Source organism: Macaca mulatta, chromosome 2 (assembly GCF_049350105.2).
Source record: "Macaca mulatta isolate MMU2019108-1 chromosome 2, T2T-MMU8v2.0, whole genome shotgun sequence".
NCBI classification, from domain to species: Eukaryota; Metazoa; Chordata; class Mammalia; order Primates; family Cercopithecidae; genus Macaca; species Macaca mulatta.
Genome location: NC_133407.1, coordinates 158,654,049 through 158,673,594, shown reverse-complemented (window position 1 = coordinate 158,673,594; position 19,546 = coordinate 158,654,049). Strand labels below are relative to the sequence as shown.

The 19,546-nt window shown below is 43.5% G+C and overlaps 1 protein-coding gene across 10 annotated transcripts in view; it reads right to left on the bottom strand.

Moving 5' to 3' along the window:
• SLC12A8 (solute carrier family 12 member 8) overlaps window positions 1-19,546 on the bottom strand; it is a 130,917-nt gene that overhangs the window by 17,513 nt on the left and 93,858 nt on the right. For 8 of the 10 annotated variants that reach the window (XM_028844551.2, XM_077993736.1, XM_028844552.2 and 5 more), the window contains 2 exons: window positions 13,086-13,232; window positions 10,386-11,028 (listed from right to left, as the gene is read on the bottom strand). In XM_028844551.2, the coding sequence (XP_028700384.2) occupies window positions 10,386-11,028; window positions 13,086-13,232 (790 nt within the window). The remainder of the gene's footprint in view (window positions 1-10,385; window positions 11,029-13,085; window positions 13,233-19,546) is intronic. The other 2 variants (XM_077993739.1, XM_077993743.1) reach the window with 1 other exon arrangement.

The window sequence follows — 19,546 nt, the reverse complement described above, 5'->3', positions numbered from 1 at the left end:
GGAGGAGGAGGAGGAGGAGGAAGAAGAAGGAGAAGGAGGAGAAGGAGAAGAAGAAGAAGGAGAAGGAGAAGAAGGAGGAGGAGGAGGAGGAGGAGGAGGAAGAGGGGGAGGGGGAGGAGGAGGAGGAGGAAGAAGAAGGAGAAGGAGAAGGAGAAGAAGAAGAAGGAGAAGGAGAAGAAGGAGGAGGAGGAGGAGGAGGGGGAGGAAGAAGAATAAGGAGAAGGAGGAGAAGGAGAAGAAGAAGAAGGAGAAGGGCTGGGCGCGGTGGCTCAAGCCTGTAATCCCAGCACTTTGGGAGGCCGAGACGGGCGGATCGCGAGGTCAGGAGATCGAGACCATCCTGGCTAACACCGTGAAACCCGTCTCTACTAAAAAATACAAAAAACTAGCCGGGCGAGGTGGCAGGCGCCTGTAGTCCCAGCTACTCGGGAGGCTGAGGCAGGAGAATGGTGTAAACCTGGGAGGCGGAGCTTGCAGTGAGCTGAGATCCGGCCACTGCACTCCAGCCCGGGTGACAGAGCAAGACTCTGTCTCAAAAAAAAAAAAAAAAAAAGAAGAAGAAGGAGAAGGAGAAGGAGAAGAAGGAGAAGGAGAAGAAGGAGAAGAAGAAGAAGGAGAAGGAGGAAGAGAAGAAGGAGGAGGAGAAGGAGAAGGAGAAGAAGAAAAAACACTATTCACTATTGGTTAAGAACTTACATTTTTGCCTTTCTCTGATATCTGTCACTTATTAAGCTCACCCTTTTACAACACTTGATCTTATACAACCTCAATTTTACTGAACCTAAAGGGAATTTTGTGTGCGTGTGTGTGTGTTCTGAGGAACTTGGGCAGAAGTAGTAGGAAAGGTTTGTCCTCTAGGCAGCCACAATGGTGTTTTATATATCAGCAATGTAAGGGAGAATTTATGCGAAGATGCCCAATGACTCTTTGAATAGGTACTATAAAATAGACAATTATTCATAATTCTGAATAGCTAGGGTTTCAAAACTCTTCCAAAGTGACTAAAGGAATTTTTTTTCTCATCTCAAATTTTGCTAGAGAAAGCAAGTTGTACAAACTTGTCAAGGGGGCAGGGGACAACTTCTCATGCTAGAAATACTAGGAAGTTATATCAAGCCTCTACTCATAAACAAGCATGCATCCTGCATGTTAAAAATGTCAAACATAACAAATATAATGCAAATATTAAATTGACTTTTAAAATCTAGTGATATGTATAAGTTCTATATTCACAGCAGATATAAACACTTTAAGCATAAAGGGGGAAACCCCAATTATGTTAATTTTTAAATAATAAATTTAAGTAATTTTATAGAAAGTACTTAAACATTAAACCCTCTGTGAAAATTCACTTCATATCTTTATCAGAATAAATAAACATGTAGTTCTAATTAGCATGTATAAACTGATAATGTATATTGCCATAGTACACACAGAATCATGTTTAAAATCCCTGTGGTATTTCATCTTGTTGATGTTATAATTTGCTTAACCACTTAATGCTGAGCATTTAGGTTATTTCTAATTTGTCATTAGCACAAACAATGCAGCTATGACAATCTTGTACATATTTTTTGGTTTGTTGTTTGGCTGATTTGGGGTTGTTTCCTTGACAAACGTTTCCCTCAAATAGACTTACTAAATCAGGGCAATTAAACAGTTTTGTGTTTCTTGTTACATCTTGAAAGATCATTCTCCACAAAGAATGAACCAGAGGGACTTCTAGCCATGGCAGTATGAAGAGGTCAGTGAATCTTCTCCACACACATACACACAAAAGATTATACTAGACAAAATAGTCCAAAACAGTTACTTCAGAGCTCCAGAAATTTACCAGATGAAGAAAACAAATTGAGAAGTATTTATTTTTCAAAAATGTCTAAAGCTGAGGGTAAGAAATATGAAAGCCTGTGGCCTTCTTGCCTAAGCTGCTCCCATTCAGCATGGAGCTGGTCAGAAACCAGCAGTTTGCTGTCAACAGGGCAAACTTGATTTGAAGCCAGGGCAAAAGGCTGTGGCTCTATATGCTAAATATGATGAGCACAGTAGAAAAATGAATGGGGAAAATCCTTGCTAGCCTGAAAGTGCAGACCCAGCTAGGGTGAGCAGAAGACTAGCAGAAATCTAATGGGGGAGATCCTGGAAATGAGAGCACCATAGAAAGACTAGATAACCTCCCCACATTTCCCTGGATGACTAGAAAACTATGCCCATGCCTGGGGAGGCCTGAAAGAACCTGGCAAAACATAAAACCCAGAGGAGACTGGGGAACTAATTGGATCCAACTTTGACTGCTTCCCAAGTGACACACAGATCCACTGGCAGAGAGCAGAGCCTTAAGGGCTATGCAGACAAAGGGGGCAACCTCCTAACAAACCAGGCTAAACAAATAAAAATAAGAATAAAAAGCAGACTAACGATATCAGCAGCCACACACCACAGGGGAGGCAGATGCCACCGTTTAAATCCAGGCAATTTACTAAAATAAACAAAAAACGAAAAACTCAAAAATATATATCAGAATAAAGATACATTATTTAAATTGTCTAGTTTTTAACCAAAAATTATAGGACATGCAAAAGTCCCAGAAAACTGTGATCCATGCTCAGGAAAGGAAAACATAAGTAAAAGAAACTGAGTAGGTTCACATATTGTATTTAGCAGACAAAGACTTCAAACTTCAAAACAGCTATTAAAATATGTTTAAAGAATTAAAGAAAAATATAATGTTAGTGAGAAAAAATTAGGATGACAATGACTTTAAAAATAAAGAATACCAATAGAGAAATATAAACTACAGGCCAGGTACAGTGGCTCACGCCTGTAATCCCAGCACTTTGGGAGGCTGAGGCATGCAGATCCCCTGAGGTCAGAGTTTGAGACCAGCCTGGCCAACATGGTGAAACCCCATCTCTACTAAAAATAAAAATTAGCTGAGCATGGTGATAGGCATCTGTAATCCCAGCTACTCAGGAGGCTGAGGCAGGAGAATCACCTGAACCCAGGAGGTGGAGGTTACAGTGAGCCAAGATTATACCATTGCACTCCAGCCTGGGCAATAAGAGCAAAACTCCATCCAAAAAAAAGACAGAGAGAGAGAGAGAGAGAGAGAGAGAGAGAGAGAGAGAAATATAAACGATAAAAAATAACCAAATGAAAACTCTACAGTTAAAAAATACACTAACAGAAATGAAAAATGTACTAGATGGCATCAACAGAAGACTTGAGATGACAGAGGAAAGAATCAGTGAACTTGAAGACAAAAATAATCCAAAGTGAAGAACAGAGAAGGAAAGGTGGAAGCAAAAGAAAGAGAGTCTCAGAGGCCTAATGGGATAATGTCAAGTGTATCAACAAATATGTAATGGGAGTCTCACAGGGACAGGAGAAAAAGAAAGGCCAGAAAAAATATTTGAGAAATATTAGCCAAAAACTTCCCAAATTTGATGAAAAACTTTAATCAATAGGAAAGGAATGAATCAATTGATGTTGCCTCTAGAAATGTGTACATACACCTAATTATCACAAATCTGCTATTTTTTATAGCTTAATAGATATGCACTTATATATGTATTTATTATTATTATTATTTAAAAACGGAGTCCCACTCTTATTGCCCAGGCTGGAGTGCAATGGCGCGATCTCAGCTCACCGCAACCTCCACCTCCCAGTTTCAAGGGATTCTCCTGCCTCAGCCTCCTGAGTAGCTGGGATTACAGGCATGTGCCACCACGCCCGGCTAATTTTTGTATTTTTAGTAGAGATGGGGTTTCTCCATGTTGGTCAGGCTGGTCTTGAACTCCTGACCTCAGGTGATCTGCCCACCTTGGCCTCCCAAAGTGCTGGGGTTACAGGCATGAGCCATCATGCCCAGCTTAATGATATCTTAAAGATGATTTAATTTATGTTCATTTAATCAATATCATGGCCTAGTTCAAAACAAATACTCATTGCAAGTGGTGGCATACACATTTTGTAGTGGTTAAGAGCACAGGTTTGATAGTCAGATTGACCTGGGTTCAAATTCTGACTGTCTCATATCATGAGCAAGTGTTTAACTTCTCTGAGCCTCAGTTTTATCATCTGTAGAAAGACAGAACAATGCCTAAATCTGGGATCCAGTGAAATAACTCATATTAAATGCTAATCTCAGTGCCAGGCACATAGGATGTGCTCGATAAGTGCTGGCTATTTTTAGCTACTAATAATACTTAACAATAAGAATTCATTTGTTGACTCGACATGAATGAGTGAGCACTGATTTTTCAAATGTTAAACTTTGTATTTATCTCACCTGACATCTTTTCAGTAAAATCTAGATTTTGGACCTTCCTGTTTTTAAAAATAATATGCTTTGGAAGGTATGCTTTTATCAGTTGTGTTTGTAAGAATAATTGTTTCCTTCTGTGACACTGTGTTGTGCAAATGTTTTTTATTTCTATTTAATCAGATACCTTGTCTTTGATGACGTCTACACAGTCAGAAATATCTCTCTTGCACAGCTGTTGTAAATAAAGAATTCTTGTGTACATAAGGCATAAAATACAGCCTCAAGTTAATTTTTAAAATCCATGCTCTCAGTAATATTTATTTCATCGTGATTTGATTATTACTATTTTATAGCATCTGGTTTGTCAACGATTAGGTTCTTGTAATAGTTTAACTCTTTCTATTTGATCAATGCTTCAACGTTTTAGCCAATATTTGCTCAATTGCTCATCAATTAAAGTAGGCTTTACTGAGTGCTACATTACGTGTACTGTGTGGGAATATGATGATGAGTACAGAGGTGAAAAGACAGTTCGCAAACAAAGGAATCTGACAATCTAGTGGAAACAAATGAGATTAATATTTATTTCCTTAAGATAGACAAATAAACCTAAAGACAAACGTGTAAACAAATATGATATAAATATGATGTGATATAAATATAATAGTTTATATTACTAATATGAATCAAATGTTATGGTTGCACAGTGGAAGACATCACAGAATCCTTCTCCAGAAGAGGCAAAGTGGGTGTTAAAAGTCAGATGGATTTGAAATGATGTCAGAGTTTTCCAGATGGAGAAGGGGGAGGTGAAGCAATCGGAGGAGGCAGAACAGGGTGTATGAAGGCAGGAAGGAATAAGAACATGGTGTGTTTAGGATATCAGTTTGGGTGAAAGTGGAACATACAGTGCATGGGCTGTCATGAGAAGGGTGGCCAGGAAGGTAGGTTAGGGCTGGATTGCGAAGAACCTTGCATCGCACACACAATCTGGGACTTCACATGGAAGGGGTTAGATTCCAGCAAGGGTTTTTAAGTAAGAGACACATGATGAGAGTTTTATTTTAGAAAGATCATTCAGTGGGCAGCATGAAGGAGAAATGGGATGGGGGAGCATTTTGGAGACTTAGGAAGAGTCCAGGTACAAGATGATGAGGGTCTGCACCAGAGTAAAGACAGCAGGGAGTGGGAGACAGGGAATGGTCAGCAACACCTATGACGTTTCTAAGACTAGGCAACTGGACAGCCACCACTTCCTTGATTAAACACTGCAGACTGTTCATGTCTCTCCTGGAAACCCACTGAGAAGACAGAAAAGGAATGAGACAGACATAAACCCACAAACACAAAGAGAATGAGAGAGGAAAAATAAAAATAAGCCCTGGAAGATGGAAAGGTGACAGTGGTGACAGACTGAGCACAGCAGAGGAGAATGAGCCCTAGGGCCTCCAGAGAGGGTGCTAACAGGGAGCAGCCCAGTTCACTCTGGCAGACCAGGTTCAGGACCACGAAGCACCACATCCCAAGCAGTGGTGCGGTATAGGGGGCTGATGGGAGGTCTATATTTGATGTACACCAAGATCCTTTTCTCTGCCTATGAAGCCAAGTAACAACCCTTCTGTTGCCCAATTCCCTCCCGAAGGGGGCTTTCCTCTGAAACAATCAAGCCAGAGAGTGCCCAAGCTTGGCACAGCAGGCACAGCAGGCACAGCAGGCACAGCAGGCACAGCAAAGAGTGGGGAAATGGAACTTGGAGCCAGGGAATTAAAAGCACATCTATACCCTAAACAGTGGGACCCCTCTCCAACTCACTCATCTCATCCTGTTCCCAGAATGCAAGTACCTATCTGTGTGTCCCTCGAGCAAGGGATTACAGAACCCTCCTCTAGAGGAACATACTGAAGAGTCCAAGAGAAAACCTCTAGATATTCACATTTGGGGGGTCCTCCAGTAAAAAGTCTAGCCCACTCCTCCTTATTCTACAACAAGGTGCCCCAATGAACAAGCCCTGCTAATGTACAAAGCTCTTCTAAACAGTTTTTTAGTACTTCACTTAAAAAAAAAAAAAAAAAAAGAGAGACAGAGACAGAGTCCCACCCTGTCACCAAGGCTGGAGTACAGTAGTGAGATGATGGCTCACTGTAACCTCAATCTCCCAGGCTCAAGCAATCCTCTCACCTCAGCCTCCTGAGTAGCTGGAATTACAGGCATGTGCCATCACACTTGGCTCATTAAAAAGATTTTTTTTGCAGACACAGGGTCTCAATATGTTACCTAGGCTGGAGTGTAGTGATGCGATCACCACTCACTGCAGCTTCAACTTCCCAGGCTCAAGCTGTCTTCCCACCTCAGCCTCCCAAGTAGCTGAGACTACGGGCATGTGCCACTATACCTCACCAATTTTTAAATTTTTGTAGTGGCCGGATCTCGCTATGATGTCCAGGCTGGTCTTGAACTCCTGGGCTCAAGCATTCCTCCTGTCTCAGCCTCCCAAAGGGCTGGATTACAGGTGTGAGCCACCGTGCCCAGCCAGTACTTCACTTTTAAGTACAAAAAGAAGTCAAAAGATCAATGGACATTTCAGAAAAAGCCTCCAAGATTTAAAAAAAAAAAAAGAGAGAGAGAGAGAGAGAGAGCCCAAACCAAAGAGAAAAGAATTAAAGAAAACAGGAACAGTGAAAGGAACGGAAAAACTTGTTAAAATTATTTTCACTTTTATTTTTAGAGACAGGGTTTTGCTCTGTCACCCAGGCTGGAGTGCGGTGGAGTGATCACAGCTCATTGTAACTTCGAATTTTTGGGCTCAAGAGATCCCCCCGACCTCAGCCTCTGGAGTAGCTGGGGCTACAGGCACATGCCACTATGCCCAGTTAACTTCCTTTTTAATTTTTGTAAATATGGGGTCTCACTATGTTTCCCAGGCTGATCTTGAACTCCTGGCCTCAAGTGATCCTCCTGCCCCAGCCTCCCAAAGCACTGGGTTTACAGATATGAGCCACCATGTCCAGCCTCAGAAAAAAATCTTAAAGGGGGAAGAAAAATAATATTATCAGAGACAGAAGATAAGCCATTGTACCCATAGAACAAAAATAGATGATGTTCAAATTAGGAAAAAAAAAAAAAAAAAAAGACAGGGACAAATTAGATTACAACCAAGAGGTCCTGGAAATTAAAAACTGGATAATTGTGGCATAGACTGATAGTTGCTACCCTATCTCTCCTTTTTTCTTAGGAAAAAAAGAAAAAACACATAATTTTATGTAAAGTAGTAATATGACCAGTTAAAAAACAATTTCTCAGCCTTCTTTGCAGTTTGTTGTAATCACATGACTAAATTCCAACCAGTGAAATATGAGAAGTGTGGAATGGGACTTTTGAGGAAGCCTCCTCCAAATGACTCAATTTAGAGGCTCACCATTTTGCCCTTTTTCCCTCTCCTTTTTCTAGTGCCTGCAATATAAATGTAATGGCATGACCCCAGCAATCACATGTTGGATCACAGAATAATATACTAAGGATGATGGTAAAGAAAATGATAAAGGAGCATGGGTCACTCAGGACCATGGAGCTGCCATGGCATCCAAGGACTGCCCACCTCTGGATCCTTGTGTATGAGCTAGATGAAGTCACTATTATTTTGCAATTTTGTTATCCTCAGTCAAAACTAATCATGACTGATACAACAACCAACCCTTCAAACAAAATCATTAGAGACTTGGGAGAGAAAATCCATGAAGTATTCCAGAAAAAACAACAAATAAATGAATAGGAAAGAGAAAAGAAAGAAAATTAGAGACCCATTTAAGAAGATACAAAATCAAGATAATAGAGTGGGGATGGAGGGATGGGGGTGGGGAATTATCAAATAAAAACTATGTAAAAGCATCAATTTGGTAAGAAATCTCTTGTTTCCTGGATCTGACACAGAAGTGTGGTAACAAGAGGAATTCTAAGACAACAGCTTTGTAGCAGACCTAGCAAACAAACAATCTAGAGTGGAACAGAAAGATGGAGCCATAGGACAGAGGGGAAAAAAGAAAACAATATATTTCTGAAGAATTGGAGCATTTTGAAAACAATGCAAAGAGACATTTGACAGATCTGCCAGAGCATTTAAAGAAAAATGATGACAGAAAATCAAGCAAAGAAAAAACTAAGGCAATTATTAATTCTAGGAAACAGCAAAAGTTGAGCAAAAAAGGAAATGTAATCATAGTGTAACATATGGCTCAGAACTGAGCAATATTTACGTAGTCATGATAACAAGAATGCTAGCTTTTAATTTAATTTAAAAAACTGTGGGATAACTACTCTGGGGCATTAGATAAGGAGAAGTCAGAGTGGCATACAAGAATTAAATCCAGGCAGGGTGTGGTGGCTCACGCCTGGAATTTCAGCACTTTGGGAGGATGAGGTGGGCAGATCACTTGAGGTCAGGAGTTCAAGACCAGCCTGGCCAACATGGTGAAACCCCATCTCTACTAAAAATACAAAAATTAGCTGGGTGTGGTGGTGGGTGCCTGTAATCCCAGCTACTTGGGAGGCTGAGGCAGGAGAACAACTTGAACCCAGGAGTTGGATGTTGCAGTGAGCTGAGATTGCATCAAATCCTCATTTATCATAAGAGGAAGTCAAAAGACGATGTCAGAAACTGAAATATCAAGAAGTAGCAATGCAAATACATCATTTAGTGACAGATTAACAGAAGAGGAAAATTTTTGGTTCAAAGTAGGATTTTCTGGGAATGGGACTGGAAGTAGAGAAAGGTAAAAGGGGTGGTATAAAAGAGTAGGAACTACTGTTTCTGATTATGTGACTTTTAATATTATTTGGCTTACTAAACCGTACACTTAGTACATTGATTAAAATAAAATAATTTTTAATTTTTAATTAAAAGTTCCTGGCAATTTAGAGGCAAAGAAGGAAAAACAGGTTTCTGGCAGAACGTAAAACACTAGGTTTTTGGGGGCTTGTTTTGTTCTTGTTTTGTTTTTGTTTTTGTTTTTTTTTTTGAGACGGAGTCTCACTCTGTCGCCCAGGCTGGAGTGCAGTGGCATGATCTTGGCTCACTGCAACCTCTGCCTCCCAGGCTCAAGCAATTCTTCTGTCACTGCAACCTCCACCTCCCGGGTTCAAGCAATTCTCCTGCCTCAGCCTCATGAGTAGCTGGGATTACAGGCACCCGCCACCACGCCTGGCTAATTCTTTGTAGTTTTAGTAGAGACAGGGTTTCACCATGTTGGTCAGGCTGGGATTACAGACGTGAGCCACTGTGCCCGGCCAAAACACTATTTTTTAGACACCTCCTTCTATGTCCCTCATCTCCTCCTCTTTGCCCACACCTGTCTATATATAGTTCCAGGGAGAGCATAATGTAGAGGAAAGTACATGGGCCTCAAATACAGACAATACAATGCAGGGTGATGTCCAGCTGTGCAAAGAATCAGCTCAGGGTCTTCTCTGTGACCTCATGGGGACACAAGGTCTTCATTTGTAAAATGGAAAATGCTAACATATATTATATTACATGAAGTAATAGACGTAAAGTACCTGGAATATGGTAGGTCCTTGAAAATACAAGTTCTCACTTTCAGAATTGCTCATGCCCTATAAGCCTCTCTGTGAGTGTCTCTCTCTCTGCGTCTCTGTGTTTATAGGTTTGAGAAAACAAAGTTTGAGCCACCTTCTTTCCATCGCCTCTTGCCTGGTTTGGGAGGTCTGTCTTCCACAAAGAAAACATATTGCATCCTTGACAGGTAGTTTATCACAACACATTTCCACTTCCCTTGTAAGGAGAGACTGATTTTACTCACACTGGCTTTATACTTCAGTTCATTTTTGAGTGAAAAGAAATTGATACCCAATTACTAGCTGTGGCTCCCCGGTCTAATATACAGAAGTAGATAGAAATTTCTGTTTAAAATCAACCATCTACAACAGAGTAGAATTACAAATAATTCAGCTGATACCTGACTACAATGTTTTAAAATAAATATTGCACAAAATGAACAAGGATTTTAAACCCAGCTATAACTGGTTCACAATAACTGGGTAGATAGGATAATCAGTGGTCATCCCCAAATAAGAGGCCCCAGTGTGACACCAGAGCACTCACCTTCTCCACTGGACTCAGATTGGTTGCACAGGTCAGGAACCAGTTGCTCTCCATATGTTCCCCCAAGCTGAGTCTCTTGGCTCTTGGAAGTCTGCTTGTTCCAGCAGGACTCCTGCCCCTCCCAGGAGGCAGCGGGCAACCTGTCAGGTATCTCGACAGGGAAAGGAGGGGATTTGAAGTCCAAGAGGAAGCTATCTCGTAGGGTCTGCTTGGTGGCCTCCTTGCTTTTCCTCTTCTGACTTTCTGGAGTCCTGTTACCCTCTCCTTGCCTGGGCCGGCTACTCTCAAGCTTTCTGGTTAGCTGGAGGAACTGATCCATGTCCTTGGTGAATTCCAGCAGCGTGCCCTCCAAGACTCTTTGGGCAGGTCCCTCAGAGCCGTAGCTGGGAGCTTTCTCTAAGAGCAGGTGCTCAGAGCAGTGGAGGCCTTCCGGGCCCTCCCTGAGCACTGGCTCAGGCGCCGGGGGCAGGCTGCAGGAACACATGGACAGGGAGAAGTAAGAGTAGTCCACTGCGACGTATGTCAGCATGAAGTTGATGGTGACGATGGGGGCCAGAACGTTCACTTGACCCACAAGGACAAAGGCCATGGTCACCAAGCTGGTCAGGCAGATGGCAGCCACAGGTGTTTTGTTTGGCCCCTTCTGCAGCAACAAAAATAACATGCAGGACCATAAAATTTCAGATAGAATGCTTCAGAGATTTCAGAAGTTATAGGCTAGAAACACAATTCATAATGACTCAGCCACTTCTCCCCATGTGATTGTTCATCTATAAACTGAGATAATAGTATCCTAGCCATGGGATTATTGTGAGATCAGAGTTCATGCATGTGAAATGCTTCACATAGACTGATATGCAGTAAGCTCCACAGATATTAGTTGCATTAGTAACTTTATTTTTTGAGACAGGGTCTGGCTTTGTTGCCCAGGCTGGACTGCAGTGGTGTGATGTCAGCTCATTGCAACCTCCACCTCCTGGGCTTAAGCCATCCTCCCACCTCAGCATCTTGAATAGCTGGGACTACAGGTGTACACCACCATGCATGGCTAATTTTTGTGCTTTTTGTAGAGACATGGTTTTGCTATATTGCCCAGGCCAGTCACAAACTCCTGGGCTCAAGCAATCTGCCTAGCTCGGCCTCCCAAAGTGTTGGGATTACAGGCGTGAGCCAACGCGCCCAGCCTGTATGAATAACTATGAACATGGGGCATTATTGTAGAACTTTGGCTTCCCAAAGATTTTCTCCTTTTGTCTTTCATTGGGTTTTGGTACTAGCATAGAAAATCAAAGAGATGCAAAGTTGATTCTTCCCAGGGAGAGGAAGATTCCGGAAGATACAGCAGAATCACTGGTGGCTGGAGGAGGGGAATTCTGACCCTAAACATCAGCAAATGTTCATGCACACACATTACACACACATGTTATTAATGAAGGTGGTTATGGTGACCTTCAGGCGGACAGGAATGGAAAACAGGTGCTAGCTGCCACTCCCAGGAGCTCTTCATCACAGTCACTGACATAGTTCTTGAGCCAAAAGCAACAGTCACTTCTCAGTCCCTGTCTTCTTTGACCCAGCTGGCTACGCCCTCCTCTTCGAAACACTTTCTTCACCTCACTTCTCCTGACTGACCTCCCTCTTCACTGGCTGCTCCTTCTTGGTTTCCATGGCTGGCTTTTCACATCTCTGAACTCCACATTTAAAGCAGCCCCAGGCTCCATCCTCAGACCTCTTCTCTGTCTGTACTCCCTCCCTTGGTGAGCTCAACCAGACTCACGCTTTGAATACCGGCATTATATTGACAACTTCCAAATTTGAATCTCCAGCCTAAAACATTCCCCCTGAAACCCAGGCTTACATATCCAACTGCCTACACAACATTCCCAGTGGATGTCTAATAGGATCTCAAATGAAAAATGTTCAAAACCAAACTGCATTTTTGAAGGAAGGTAAAGGAAGAAATCAAGGATAAGTTGCAACGATGTGTTCCCTAAACCAGGGGGAGGGTGAAAATTGGAAGCGGGTGGGGAGGCCCTCTGTGGTACCTCAACAAGACAAAAATGAACTATAGCTTGCAAACCATATTATTGGGAAGTGGGATTCTCTGTTTATGTCTCTTTGGTCCTCCCCTGGGCTTTAGAATGTCTATTTTAATCATCCCAGCCTTAACTCAACTGAGCTGTCCTTTAGGTATCAGTTAAGGTTTGGTTCTTGACGGTTAACAGGAAGTATAGAGGCCAGAGGTGTGGGAAATCATCAAACAGCAACCCCCAAGGGGCAGGTGAGCCTTGAGGGCAGAGTTAGAGCTTCAAGGACCAGCTCGCCTCCTGACCAAAACATGCTTTCTTCTATGCTAAACCTGGAGGATCCTGAATTCATTTTTATTAAAGGATGGGGCACTGCATTTTCATGCTGCTCAGGGTCCAAGATGTTACTAGGACTGGTTAGCTAACCCAGTGCTAAAAGTGCTAAGGGGCTGGGTGGCTGTGACATTTAACATGCTTCATCTACTTAGCCCTAACCTAAGCCAGCCGGAGGACACGGCTGAAAGAAATGACCTCTGCATTATTTTCTGTGTCACCCCAAAGAAATTGACCAGAGGCTCTGATCAGAAAAGCTTAACCAACTGATGGGCCAACAATCAGGTTAGCAGCAAAACATGTTTCAAAAAACAAACAAACAAAAAAGAGGATTACTCACCCCTTGTCCCAGACAGGCAAGTGCAGGGATCACTTTCTCCTGGGCAATGCACTGCAGGATGCGGGGAGCTCCATAAAGTCCTCCCATACAGGAAGCCAGGGACGAGATGTATAAGCCCAAAAGGAACAGGAAGCCCACGAGGGACACCTGTGTGAGAAGTGGTTTCATTCGCCAGTGCCAGAACCTGCTCCTGTGCCTTTCTACTCCCCCAGCACCCACCCACCTGCACCCATGCAATCATCCACTGAGTCCTCTGGATCTGATCTCTGGGATACAGTTTCTACATCTCCAGCCTCACCCCCATTCATTCCATGGTTTCAGCTGAATCCGCCACCACATTTCATATGGACTGCACAGCGGTCCTCAAATGAAGCGTCTGCCAGACTCAGCAGCAGTGCTTGCTAAAGACAGATTTCTGGGCCCCCTCCTCAGAGTTTCTGGTTCAGTAGGCTTGGGGTGGGGCCTAGAAATTCGGATTCCCCACAGGTTCCCAGAGACCACACTTTGAGAACAAACTGGCCAACTATAATGCTCATTGGCCTCTTGCCTTTAAGCTCACCCTTAAAGATGAGTTTAAACCATTCAGATGATTCACTCTGAATCATCCCCTAAGCCTCTGCGGGAGTGACCTCTCTAAACTCAAATCTAATCACAATGTCTCTGTTGCAGACAAATCAAAGGCTCCCCCTGTCTTGACATATAAGGCTCTTCATGGTCTGTGACCTCTTTAGCTTCACACCTGGCACACTGAGAGTCTGATCAGCATGATTTTTCTGTCTGTAGGAAGCCTCTGTCCACACCCCCTAATCTACTCATTGTCTGTTAAACTCCTAATTGTGCTACAAAACTCAGCACCAACCTCACCTCCATTGTGAGGCCATCCCCTCTTCCCCTGACTACAGTAGTCGCTTCTCAGTGCTCCATAGCATCCCCAACATGACGTTAGGTCAGCACCTATCATGGTGACCCCTCCACTAATCTGGAGGCTTCATTTAAGCAGGTCTTCTGTCTTGTTCACCCTAGAATTATTGGTGCCCAACACAGAAATATAAATGCCGAATGAATGAATGAGATCCATGACCCACAAGGCAACAATAGATAGAATAAGAGGGCACAGCTGTTCTTCTTGGTGTCAACTTACAAAAGATCAGGGTCTAAGATGTTACTAGCTAACCCAGTGCTAAAAGTGCTAAGGGGTTGGGTGGCTGCATGACTGCTTGCCGTGTGCAGCCAGGTCCCAAGCTCTCACTCATGAATTCACCCTCCTGGGCCAGACCTCATCTGTACCCATAGGGAAGCACCTTTGTTTTCTTATTTGAGGTGCCCTCTCCATTCTACTTTACTTTAGGCACAGTGGCCAGAACTGTACATTCCGAGTACTCATGTGTCCAATGCTTACAGATAGGTTAGAGTTAATATTCAGCTTTGTCACTTACACCCTTCTTGATGAAGGCTCTCCTTGCCCCATTTTTTACTTCCTTGTGTCAGCAAAGCACCGGATTCGTGTCATCAAGCTACACTGAACACAAGCCACTAGCTAGACTTCTTTCCTGGCTCATAAATTATCACTGGAATAATTTGACTGACTGATGAATCAGTCAGGACAGTTGATTGGGAAAAAAATACTTTTCTTAAAAAAAGAATATATTTGTAGGACACTGGCAGTTTGTAGAATCATCAGGAGGCTAAAGGATGAGGCTCAGAAAAGGGCAGGACCAAGCCTGGAGGCATACCCAGCCTCTTCCCCAGGAACAGCTTGGCCAGGATGCTGCTGCACACCTGCTGCCCTGTGGATGGATTCTCACCAGCTCTTTATCTTTGCTTCGTTGGTTACAATGGGAGCACGCAATGGCCTAGTGTAGGTCATGTGCCCTACCAGGGCTGCAAAGGGACAGACAAGAGAGGTCTGGTCCATTGGGTTGCTATTACACAGAATAGGGGCACTCCCTCCCTTCAAGACAATTGGTAGAATAACCCCCAAATGGTCAGGAAGGTCAGAGGCTTGATGAACAAGACTAAGGTCCACTACGGAGCCCACCTTGTCTTTAATTCAGTGTTGATTCCTTTCCCCTATCTTTATCATCTCTCTTATCCCCAAAGAATCTCGCCTGTCTCTTTTTTCAATGTCACAGGTTTCTTGGGTTTGTCCTACCCACCCTACTCACCGTTTTATTACTACAGAAAATCAATGTCATCTAGTGTTTCCATCACTTTGTGTGATCTGATGGCATTTTGTTACTTTCCATCCTGTGGGATAGTTATGTTCATGGCTTATCCTGCCAGCACCCTGAGCGCCTCACGGGTAGAGCTGTATCATGAATCCTGGCCCCCTTCCCCCAGCAGCTCATGCAGAATCAGGCAAGCAGAGTTCAGCAGCTGAATTCATGCAGCTTCACGACTTTGCTGTCATCGAGCCCTAGGTGCCTTACAAAACTGTTAGATAAGCTGGGTCCATTATCAATCCTCAATCCATTCTGAGATGTGATCATTCATCTATAACCTTTATTTCTGTCTTCTCTACCAAATGCATCCTATGTTGACTGGTTTTTAAAAAAACAGATTCTATGATGAAATTTTATCAAGAAAGAGCCTTTTGAAAAGTTAAGTCAATAATTCCCCACTCTGGCTAAACATAAGAATCACCCAGAGATTCTGATTTAATTAGTGTAGAGTGAGACACAGACGTGGTTGATGTTAAGAAAGCCCCCCGGCCCCAGGTGATTCTAATATGCAGCCAATGTGGCGAACCCCTGGACACAACACATTGTAGCCATTGCATTCTCCCCTCAAAAAATTCTTTGGGAGAGTCAGGTGTGGCATCTCTTTGCAGAAATTTCACTGCTTCTTACCTAAAAGGTTATGTATATTTGAATTTTTACAACTCTTTGTCATTTAAAGCCTGTCTATTTACTCAGAGCAGGAATGAGTGGGAATGCTCCAGCCTGTCATACTCCTAGAGTTGGACTGACTTCAGGAACTAGGTTGAGCCCCTGGCACCATGAGTACACGATATGGTGGCTTCCGTCTTTGGCCAGCCTTCCCACAGACACACCCTGGGATTCCTCCAGAGCCCTAAGAGCTGGGGTCAGACAGGGCCAAGTAAAGCAACTTGTTTATGTCCAGTTTGTCGATCGTGTAGAATGATCTGTTCACTTACCACTTTTAAAAAATACAAAAATATTATTCAGTCTATTTTCTGAATAATATATGAAATGTAGGTCCCCACATCTAGACAAATTATAAAAACTTCATTCCATCTCTCCTGCCTAAATCCTATCTCTTTCTTTCATTTGTCATCCATCCATCCACCCATTTAGGAAGCATTTCCCAAGGACAGGTTATGTTCCTGGCACAGTGCTAGGCAGCGCAAGGCTTATAGACACAACAGTGAACCACACAGCTCTGCTCCCAGCCCTAAAAGAACCTAATTGCTTTCTCTATTCGTATCAGACTGAAAATTTGCTAAATGTGCCAGTGGAGGTGGAAGTGAGGATTTATTTGTGTAGAGGTGTGTCAACAGTTCTTTTTAAATAAAAAGTGATTCTTTTCCGGCATACACCTGTTTGAGCCATCCCCCTCAAAGCTTTCCAAAATATTACATGGGGTGCGAACTACCCTGATTTCTCTCTTCAGTAACTACTGATTAAAATAATTACTTCCATCTCTCTGCTCTTAGTATTTTCTCCCAGCTCCCACTTGAGCTTTGGTCATTGAGGGACTCCACTCATTCATTGGCTGCTCTCTTCTCTTGAAGGACAGGATTTAAAGTCATTTGCACGGGGCTCATTCTGTCTCATCTAATTCCGGTGGCCCCTGACATCACTGAGGAGCGCACCCTAAAAACCTTTACAATCCCAAGTGTATTAATAAGGCCGTGTCTCAACAACGCTTTGGTTTTTTCCTCCCACGTCTCATTTCCACAGTCATGACTTTCCTAGCACTCTCCACGCTCCACGAACTGATCAACATCTCACTTGAAAGCCATTTTCAGTTTTACCTCTCACTTGAAAGCCATTTTCCATAATGAGACCTAGTCTGCTTCCCTTCCTGAGAGGCAGGACTGTGTCCACGATGGAGGGCAGAGGACACTCAGGCTGACCCACTCCCAGGTGCTGAGTGGCCCACTAGGACTCACTCCCTAGTCACCAGCGCTGTCCCATCCCCATCTTCCCTGTACAGCTTGTGTCATGAGCTTCCAAGGTCCCTCATGAATATGTGAAACCATGACTATTAAATCCAGGAATCAGAGTTTGCTCTGTGGGATTACCCAGTTTTTTAGGCTTTTTGTTTTTTTTTAAACAGAGTCTTGTACTATTGCCCAGGCTGGTGTTCAGTGACACAATCTTGGCTCACTACAACCTCCACTTCCCGGGTTCTAGCGATTCTCTTGCCTCAGCCTCTTGAGTAGCTAGGACTACAGGCATGCACCACCATGCCTGGCTTATTTTTGTATTTTTTGGTAGAGATGGGGTTTCACTGTGTTGGCCAGGCTGGTCTTGAACTCCTGACCTCAAGTGATCTGCCCACCACGGCCTCCCAAAGTGCTGGGATTACAGGCATGAGCTGGCCAGATTCCCTAGTCTTAACAACAATACTTTTGGGATATTTTTCCTTCTTAGATTGCTCTTATTTTGCTAGTTAGCAAGCCCCAGGACTCCTAAGATATTTGGTCTTTTTTATTTGTAATAAACATCTGTTTCCTGGACTGTATACAAGTTTATCTTGAAACATTTAATCTATTTCACCCCAACTAACACTGTGGTTTATACAATTCCTTTTCTAACTAAATAATACTGAGATTGACTATTTTGGCTTTTCCTATTAAATATGGTGGATTTGTGGGGAGAAAATGTGTTCCTAAAATAAATGTTTTGATCTGTAAGGGTATGCCCATAAGGAGTGTGGAAGGGAGTTAAAATTTAATTAGCACCTGCTATGTGCCAGGTAAAATGTATTATAATTAGCACCTACTACGTGCTTTCATGGGCTATCTCAGAGCCACCACTGTATACAAGACTTTTAAGAATGCACATACACCTGAGAGCTGGGAGAAAATTCCTCTGTGGTTGGGATAAAAAGTAAAAAGATGTGGCCAGGCACAGTGGCTCACCCTTGTAATCCCAGCACTTTGGGAGGCTGAGGCAGGCGGATCACCTGAGGTCAGGAGTTCGAGACCAGCCTGGCTAACATGGTGAAACCCCGTTTCTACTAAAAATACAAAAAATTAACCAGGCATGGTGGCATGTGCCTGTAATCCCAGCTACTTGGGGGGCTGAGGACAGAGAATCGCTTGAACCCGGGAGGTGGAGGTTGCAGTGAGCCGAGATCATGCCATTGCACTCCAACTTGGTCAACAAGAGCGAAACTCCGTCTCAAAAAAAAAAGAAAAAGTAAAAAGACGCTTCTTAGAGAAACTGATTTGAGAAGCCAAATAATTAGAAATAGATCAGAGAAGCTGTAGGAAACCCAGACAGAAACAGATTAACTGACCAGCTGCAAATCAGTAGAAAGGAATCCCGGGCAGCCTGCAGCCATTGAAGATAATTGTTCTGGCAGAAAGCCCCCGAGAGAGAGAGGAGTGCGTTGGGGAGCAGCGTGTGAACGAGCGCCAAGGAGAGTAGGTCAGAGACCCGCCCTGTCTCAGTGTCCAGAGGTAATGCACGGGGCACACATACAGAAGAGGCCTTTCTTCAGGCCCAGGAAAGTTCAGAGATGCGCTGGCTCAGAACTGAAGCCACAGGTAAGACAGGAAGCTGAGGTGAATAGGTTATCAGGGTGGCAGGTTGTATCAAGTGACCAAGGTAAAGAGACTGCACTTGCACCTCCCAAGCAGTGTAGGTTGCACCCTCCCCTTCTCCAGCCACTGCCAGTAAAAACATCTGTGGCCCAATCTACCGCCTGAGCATGGTACCTGCTCCTGCAGCGGCAGCGGAGTCAGTCCCAAGGAGCGACACCAGGGAGCAGGAAAGCACAAAAGGTGTGGGAGGAAACTCCTGTGTGGTCCCCTTTAGGGAGTGGGTAGTGGGAACCAGAAGACCCAGGTGCTGCTATTTTGAAGTCATCAGGGTCGGTTCCATCACAGCTCACTGACTTGCTGCACCTGCCCATTTCTACTGAGAACCAAGAGCAGTAGCTTTGTTCCTTTATAGGCTTTACAATGGCCTATTCCAGGGAACGGTTTCTTGTCCTCTCCAAAAACTACATCTCCACCTTCCATCCCAGTGTGTGCATAATGACATTCCCAAGTGTCATTGCTAGGCCTGGTGCCGCAGGTGCCCCCAGCTGGCTAAGTGCTTGCCTACCTGCTCACTGTCGGGATAGGTGGCATTCCAAAGGACGCTTCCCCGGTTCGTGTGCCTATTATTAGGTGTGGAATTTCCACCCACAAAGGCTCTCAGATGCTGTCTCTAGGCTGTTTTTACCCTAGTGCTGTTTGTGGCCTTAGATACAAAGCTGCCTGT